General features: G+C 35.8%; 1 protein-coding gene across 2 annotated transcripts in view; it reads left to right on the top strand.

Moving 5' to 3' along the window:
- The first annotated feature begins 143 nt into the window (after positions 1-143).
- The window catches only part of ATG3 (autophagy related 3), a 34,559-nt gene continuing 25,930 nt past the window's right edge, over positions 144-8,772 (top strand). Inside the window, exons 1-3 of one of the 2 annotated variants that reach the window (XM_070787842.1) lie at positions 144-586; positions 3,459-3,500; positions 7,341-7,390. In XM_070787842.1, coding sequence (XP_070643943.1) covers positions 515-586; positions 3,459-3,500; positions 7,341-7,390 — 164 coding nt within the window. In that variant the 5' untranslated portion in view covers positions 144-514. The remainder of the gene's footprint in view (positions 587-3,458; positions 3,501-7,340; positions 7,391-8,772) is intronic. The other variant, XM_019980463.2, reaches the window with a different exon arrangement.

The following is an 8,772-nucleotide window of genomic DNA, read 5'->3' as shown; positions in this document are numbered from 1 at the left end:
GCTCTGTGTTACGCTTCCGGAGGGAGGGGAGAAGCGACCCGATCCCGCCCCAGCGCGGCCTTTCTCGCGTCACGTGTCGGGAAGAGTCCTGTGTCACGTGAGGCCCAGGTGGCGGCGGAGCTACGGCGAGAGAGTGAGAGGAAGAAGGGGAAGCCGGAAGGGGCGCGAGTGAAGCTTGGTGGAGACGACAGCTCCCCAGAGGGCGAGGGGTGCGCGTGCGCTCGCTTCTCCCCGCTAACTCGGCCCCGTCGCCCTCCCTCGCGGCCAGGTGATAGCTCGGCCGGGCCTGTGGCGCGCTGCCTGGGGCGAGAGGAGCGCGCGCCCTGCCCTCGCGCGCCGCGCTGGCCGCCCCTCCCCCTCGTCCCGTCCGTCCCGTCGCGACCCGTCCCCTCGGGTGCCGCCGGCCGGGTGCTGAGGCGAATCGGCCGCAGCGAGGACATTTTCTGACTCTTGTTCCCTGCCCCGGCTGCCCTTTCCACTCCTTCGCGGGGCCGGCCGCCCCTCCGGCCCCAGGATGCAGAATGTGATTAACACGGTGAAGGGAAAGGCACTGGAAGTGGCTGAGTACCTGACCCCGGTCCTCAAGGTAAGCCGGCCGTGCGAGGGGCTGGCAGGCACACGCTTGGCTCTGCAGGGACCGAGGACCTGGCGCCGGGGTGTCACTGTGGTGTCCGGCGGGTAGCGGTGTAGCCAGCTGGTGAGGGTGGTACGCGGGAAAGGGGCAGCCCCCTACCGCGGTCTTATTCTGTTCTCGGAGCAACGCTCCGTGAGTCTGTACTCTTGTCTACTCCCGTCGGAACTCAGCTCCTCGAGGTATCTTGGGTTGGAAGGTGGTCCGCAGCTAGGTGGGTTTAAGAACGTTAAATCTTAACATCGGAAATCTTTTGAACTTTTAAAAGAAGGATTATTTGCTTATCTTAAATCAGTGTTTGATACTAAAATGACATGTCACTTTTTTCCTTTCAAATTTCATAGTAAGTCTCATAATTAGGAGTTTGAAATAGTTGTGAATGAGGTCGCAGCTTTGTTAGATTTCAAAAGAACAAGGTGAAATTTGCAACATTTTTTTTCACTACCATTGATCCCAGTTTACAGGCAAAGGCCCCCTTTTTCAGGTTTTGAAATAGCTGCAACTAGTTCATCTTGGACTTGAGCAACCTGACCATTCTAAATACATAATTTTATTTTACATTGGCAATAACAGCATTTTAAAAGTAATAATTGTGACATATTATCTATTAAACCGGTGGCTGATTTCTTATTTTCAAAGATGAATTTCTCGAAGTGCATTCGAGTTTTTCTTTTATAACTCAGGGTAATTTTTTTGTTATTGTAACTGTATTTTTCCTTTCTAAAAAGCGAGCAATGATGAAAAATAAATGAATAAGAATTTCTTGCTTAAGTGTTTTTTTCTGTAAGTTTTAAATTAAGATTTTACATTTCTTAGTGTGGGGGTGAAATACCCTTGGAAATGGTTCCTCTTTATTCAGGAAGTTACTCTGGTATTTTAAAATTTTACTTTACTACCTTTTCAGGACAATGGGAAATGTTAATCCTGTGTTTTTAAATACTTATTTCTAAGACTTGTTTAAAATTATACCTTTTTGGGCCAAGTTTAAAAAAAATTTATAAATGAGAACTCCAACACTTGCTATGCCTATATATTTGTTTAGTGTGAAACCCATCCTAATTAAGATTATTCAGTCTATTGAAATTGAAAATGATTTTGACATTTAAATCAAGTGATTCTTATGCATATTATGCCATCTCTTCAGAAACATGTCTAACTAGGCATACAGTATTTAAATACTACATGCTTATTAAAACTTTTTAGTTTCAGGGAGAGAGGAGCAAGAGTAAAAGACCTCTTAAACATGAAACTGCTGTTGTATTGACCAGTTGTATTTTACTGAACTTACAACAAAAGATTATGTTTTTAGGAAGCGTTCTACTTGTTCACCAAACTGAAAAAATGTCTTAGCTTCTTAGTATGTAGTTCTAGTAATAAGGAAAAAAGAATTAATGACCCTCTTCTTGTTCTTCCCTGTGCAAACTTCCCTGTTTACAAAACTAATTCTTGTATTGATAGTTTCCTACTAGACATGGGAAGGCAAGGAGAAAAAACTAAATTCCTGGGAAAGATAGAATGATTTCTTCTTAGGAAGTAAAAGTTAAGAAAAATCGTGGTTTGAAAGGCATATGTATAGTGAAAGCCAAAGTCTCTACAGGGATCTTCAAGCCTATACTTGTTTTGTGGGTGTTGTTTAGTCGCAGAGTTGCTTCTGATGGTTTTGTGACCCCATGGCCTGTAGCCTACCAGGCTGTTCTGTCTGTGGGATTTCTCAGGCAAGAATACTGGAGTGGGTTGCCATTTTCTACTACAGGCAATCTTGCTGACCTAGGGGTTGAACTGGAGTCTCCTGCATTGGCAGGCAGATTCTTTTAACACTGAGCTGCCAGGGAAGCCCATACTGGTTTGATAAAGGGTCCTATCTCACTCCTGCTCACTTTTGCTTAAAAACCAGTCTAACCTCTATATTATCTATCAAGAGCTCTCAAAAAAAAAAAAAAAAACTCTCTTGCCTTGGGTTTTGCATTTGCTCTGAAATGCTCTTCAACATTTGGCTGTTTCTTTTTCTTAAGGTCTCTACTGTCTAGTCACCCAGCAGTGAAGTCTTTGTTCCCTCACCATCCTATTTGAAATAACCATCTCTCTCTTTCCACCTCCACTAGTATCCTGTCTGCCTTATTTTTCTTCCTGGTATTGATTACCATTTGGCTTTTCTCCCTGCACTAGAGTTTAAACTTCTTATGAAGACAAGGATGCATTTGGTCTATTTTATTCACTCTATGTCCCTATTACACAAATAGTACCTAGTATATATTATTTGATATTTTTTGAATCAGTAATGTTCATAAATGGATCTTTGTTTTTGTAGATTTCTACCATAAAATCTTATGTAAAACTTAAACTTTAGAAAAATTTGATAAGTAACATCCTTGCTTTAGGGAGAGTATAATGTATACTATCTTGATGGAGATGAAAATAATGGAAAAGTATTAAATGGTTTAGGACTTCTAGATTTGGTTTCTAATATTACTCAATTTCAGTGAGACATTGGCTGAATTGTAGGATGTCTAAACATCTTAAGATATTTTTACTTGTAAAATAATGATATTTGGTCATTTTACAAAATTATTTTGAGATTTAGTGTTTGTATAAACCTTTGAATGTTTTTCCAAAGAGCTTTGCTCTAATGTAGCATTGATCACACTGTATTTTAATTATTTTCATGTCTGTTTCCTCTGCTACATAATCCTGAGGTCAGGTACCAGTGACAGATTCTTTTTTTGTCATTCCATTACCTAGATGGGTGCCAGGCAAATAGTTGCCCACAAATGTTTGTTCAATTGAAAGTGAGACAGTGTAATACTGTTATTCTTTTTACTGTCTTTAGGAATCAAAGTTTAAGGAAACAGGAGTTATCACCCCAGAAGAGGTGAGTATTGAAGATATTATAAAGCTGTTATATTCTACAGTTACAGAAAACTGGGTGGCTTTTTTGCTTTATAAGAAAACATCTTGAAATTTAATCTTGATTTGAGTAAAATTAGATCCTGTTGACTGTATTAGCAATCTTGTAAGGATTTCTACTTCCCATAAAAGAAAGTGTAACTTCCCTCCCAGTTTGTCATTTCTCATACTTTTCTATAGTTCCTCTTTATTTAAAAATGAGGGTGGGAGAAGAAATGGAAAAGACTCCTGTAGTCATTTATCCTTCAATCATATTTGTATTATATTGAGCTGTGCATTGGACTCTGTTATTTGTTGCATCTTTATTCTTTCTACCCCAAACATGAGTATTCACGGCTTTCCATTTGAAAACTTGGGCTTGATTCTTGGATATTAAGTTTTCTATCAGTATTCAGCTTACATATTTTATTGCTACATACTTAACACTGATTTTTTTCACCGTTCTTTCACTTTTTCTACTAGCCAAACAATAGTATCTGCTTAATACTGAAACTCATGGCTCTTTTATAGACCAATTGTGTTTTATTGACCTTTTAACATAAAATTATGTTTTGAGGAATCATTTTGCATGTTCATGAAGCCTATATAATAAAAGTTTTCTTTTTCTTTAGATAATTTATTTTGTTGTCTTCAGAGAAATAAATTCTGGTCTAAAAATCCTTTTGGACTCCAGTTTTATGAGTAGTTACAGTTACATCACATTTATTTTTTATTGTTGATGAATGGCAAATAATTTAAGCTTCACCTTTAGCTCTCATTAAAAGTACCAGTCATTGGCAATGGAAGTTAACTCACTGTTTTGAAAGAAACATTTTGAAATGAGCTATGTTACATGATCATGTTGTAAATTTCAAGACCTGAAGTCAAAGAATTAACTGATTTTTCAGTTTTCAGTTGTGATGCAATCTCTTCAGTCCCAAATCCTTTTAACTTCAAAGAATGGTGTGCTGAACCGACAGTTACATCTAAAATTGTCTTTATTTTTAGTGAAAACACATGGTGGTACTGACAAAACCTGGAAGGCCTGCCTTCTGGACCCATTTTATCCCTCCTATTCTGACTTGGACAGATCAAGCTATCTAGGCACAGGCCTCATGTTTCCTCATTTCAAGATGAGGAGTTTTGTCTTGACATTCTCTAAAGGACCTGTCTGCCTTAGATATCATAAGTTTAATACCTTGAATGCCAAGTAAAACTGAGTTTTGAGCTTAAGGATAATATTGATGTTCTTGCCAGGTATAATTTAGACATGAGTCTTAAAACTCGGTATCTGAAATAAAGAGCAGAGATGATTGTATGCTGTTTTTCTTATTTTTGGCTTTATCTCCTCTATGTGAAAGTGACATTGATGAATGGATAGCTGGAGTTAGAGATGCAAGCCTGTGGTTATTGAATAGGATTAAGCCGTTTTAAAACAGCTACTAATCCTACATTGCACTTAATTGTATCATGAAGTGAGTTATAAATTTTCCCCTTTTTAAAAAAATGCGCAGCAAAAACTAGCTCAGTTGGGTACCAACCACATAATCCTGGATTGAGAATAGAGCACAATTATAGGATTTAGTTTAGAATGAGCCTAGAGGAAGAAGAAGGAAGATCAGAAGACATAAAATGCTTTGTTGTTGTTCATTTGCTAAGTCGTGTCCAGCTCTTTGTGACTCCATAAACTCCAGCATTCCAGGCTTCCCTGTCCTTTACTGTCTCCTAGAGTTTGCTCAAACTCATGTCCATTGAGTCAGTGATGTTACCTAACCATCTCATTCTCTGCCACCCGCTTCTCTTCCTCCCCTCAGTCTTCCCCAACATCGGGGTCTTTTTCAATGAGTCAGCTCTTTGCTCAGGTGGCCAGAGTATTGGAGTTTCAGCATCAGTCCTTCCAGTGAATATTCAGGATTGATTTCGTTTAGGATTGACTGGTTTGATGGAAATACTATACTGATTTGATCTGTTGAGTTGTTTCCTTTTACTGTTTTTGGGCTTCTGGCTGTCAGCATTTAGCTGTCTTTTTGTTTTCATTGAGAGATGTGGAAGTATTGTGTTTAAAACAAGGGACAAGCATTAATATGGTACTTTTTGGACTAAAAATACTTTATTGTACAACATATATATGGCTTGAGTAAGTAGAGTACTAGTAATAAAGGATAGCTTGAAGAATAAAGCTGCTTATCAGAATGTTCAACGTTAATTCCATCTTGTTATCCAGTGTTTAATCACTAAGAGTAAGCAGTACTGAGAATTTAGAAATTTGAATCTTTCATTTGAACATAGGAAGCGTGTAATAAAAATAATGGCCACCACTAATGAGAGCAAGAGTACCATATGCTAAATATCATTGTGGTGCTATGTTCTTCTGTAGTTTTCCTTATCTTACAGTGTTTTTGTTATTTTTTCAATAGATGTCACCAGAGGTGCTAGGGAATAAATACTAGAGTCTTGTGACCTCGAAGCAATACTATTAAAGAATTTTAAAATTTTTAATTCTTTGTTTTGCTTGCATTTTGTTAATACTTTTGTGTTAGTGATGAATTAATTCCTGATAACCACAGAGTTGTTATGTAGCATCTGGTTGCAGTGACCCAAAATGCATAAAACTTGGGGAAGAGAGTATTGCTTTCCTTTGGGTTTTTGTCTTTACCTAATCACTTTAAATAGTCAATAAATTCTTTAAATAAAAGAGTAGAAACATTTTGTAAAGTTGCTGTTGAGAGTATGTTGTTAAATCTTGTTAATCTATCTTCTTAGAAGTTACAGAATTCTTAAGTTTTACTCTCAAATTGAAATAGGATATCACATATATAGATATATACTTTTCTCAGAAAGGCAATAGAAGATTAAAGATAATGTAATTTTTTTGCTATGTAATAAACATATGAACACTACATGATTTTAAGTTAGAACTGTTGTTGTGAAATAGAATTGGGAAAGTGTGTGTATTGCTTGAGTCAGGACACTGCAGTTATGCTTAACAGACTCATTTTCTGCTTTTAAGAATAAGCAGAATTTCTGTCTTGCAATTAAGATCAGTCCATGCTCACGTATAATGGAAATTTTCAGAAGGTTAAACTATTTCTTCCTGAGTCTGTTTTTCATTTTTGAAGAAAAACAAAAACTTGTACAATATTCAGCCTGACCAAAAAGTCCAAGATTTGTTAGGATTCAATTTCATAATTGTCATGTTGTTTTCCAATTCAATTCAAAAGCTTCTAACTTTTTCCCATTGGTTGGCAGTACATTTCTCTCTTTTATTAGTGATTGCTGTAACAGCGTGAAAACGCTTTCAAAATTATGTTACTTAAATTTTTTTTAAAAATGAGGAAGAAAAACTGTACACTATGAGGTAATAAACTATTCTTTCATAATAGAACTGTGTTTATTTGGTAATTTTTTCAAAGATCTTCATTGAGTTTTCAACTGTTAGCAAGAATCTCTCTTCATTTTATTCACCCATAAAGTGGTTTTGGTGTTTTAAAATACTGTTGTATTACTTTTATTTATTTCATGATGCTGTATGCTTTTGGCATTATCTCATCCAGTGATTAAAATTGAATAAAAAATTAGTAGCACTCAATATTTTCTCTACCAAGATTAATTTGGACTTTTTTGGGTGTTAAAATTTGTAGTTTTAATACATATTCAAAAATAAATCTTCAGGCTGTAGAGCACGTTGGTGCTGTTTACATTTTAATTGACGATTTTGTAACAAGATTGCACAAGATGATCCCTTTGGTATTCTGCCACCTTACTTTCAGTGATGTTCAGTTTTTCTTTTTTCCTTTTTTTCATATTTCTTCTAAATCTTGACTAGTTTGTGGCAGCTGGAGATCACTTAGTCCACCACTGTCCAACATGGCAATGGTAAGTACTCTTGATTGAGGAAAAAAGTTCATAAAAGGTATGACTTCATGAGTATGGCAGTTTACAAATAGATTGGTGCATGAAAATTAGAATAACCAGTTTAATTTTCCTCTTGTAGATTGTTCTTTTAAATAGTGCCCCAGTATTACTCAAAGTGAAATAACTAAAGAAAAATTGAACATTACACCTGTTTTGTTTTGCTGTGTTAACACAAGAGATGGACATCTTTGAGATCAGTGCCTTCCTTTGCCAGTATTCCCTTTCTTTAACAGTGTTTAGGTCAGTTCTTGTGGTAGGTCTTTAAAAAATATTTTCAAAAATTTAATAATTTTGATTATTTTTCAAATTAAAATATTGAATTTTTTATGACATTAATAGATACAGAATTTTTCAGAATCTCATGTTTCTTTACCATAAGAACTTCTTTGAAGTTCAAAAGTTTCTCCCCAATTTTAGGAATTTTAGCTCAAAAGTTGAGAGATTCATGATACCAAATAAAGTCTTGATTGGAAATCTATCTGTAACAGACTTTTCTAATTTTTGTTTTTCTCATTAACTTTTCTTTTAATTATAAATAATTTAAGCAACTTAGCAGTTCTCATAATGTATCTTTAAAATATCTGAATAATAATAAATTTAGTTTCATTACTTTGAGTACTTATGATAAAGCCACCTGGCAGTAGCTGAAGAAGTGATCTCAGTACTGGCACACTATTTTATTTAGGCTAGAACTGTTTGGAATTATTACCTTATTTGGATATGAGTGGTTCAACTTGTTACATCTTTTTTTTCCCAGTGACACTTTTTCAGTTGTAGTTGAAAGGTAGAGTTTTGATTGGGGAGCAGGGATTTTAGGATTAACAAGGTTCTAATTGATAATGTTCTCTAAAGAGCTTAAGTAAACTATTTAAAATCACAGTTGGAACTCTATTTCATCTGTGGCCTGTTCTATTACCTTTAATTTTTATATTTTAACACATCCAAAATAGTTCTACTTCTCGAACATTGTTTCCTGTGTACCAAGAAAGGCTGAAATGTCAGGTTCATTTACTTTTATGTCTTGTCTTTCCTGTGTATATTTCTGTTCCATATTTTAAATTGTGTTCATATCATAGAAGCTCTCAGATTTAGACTTTTCCCCACCTTCTAAATTGTTAAAACTGTATTTAGTTACATTCTGATCTACAGTATATCAATATATATTTCAAGTCAAATAGGTGTATAACATTTAAAATAATAAGTCATTTTGCAGGAAAAGAACTAAAGGATTTTCTTCAATACATATGTGATAGATATACATTTTCTTTATTCAGATTTGATTGTTGTAGTCCTTCGTTGTCTAATTATATAATTTATAGTATTATTTTAAGGGTTGATATCCA

Source organism: Bos indicus, chromosome 1 (genome assembly GCF_029378745.1).
Source record: "Bos indicus isolate NIAB-ARS_2022 breed Sahiwal x Tharparkar chromosome 1, NIAB-ARS_B.indTharparkar_mat_pri_1.0, whole genome shotgun sequence".
Taxonomy (NCBI): Eukaryota; Metazoa; Chordata; class Mammalia; order Artiodactyla; family Bovidae; genus Bos; species Bos indicus.
Note: the sequence above shows the minus strand (reverse complement) of the source record. Positions and strands in the feature narration are given on the sequence as shown.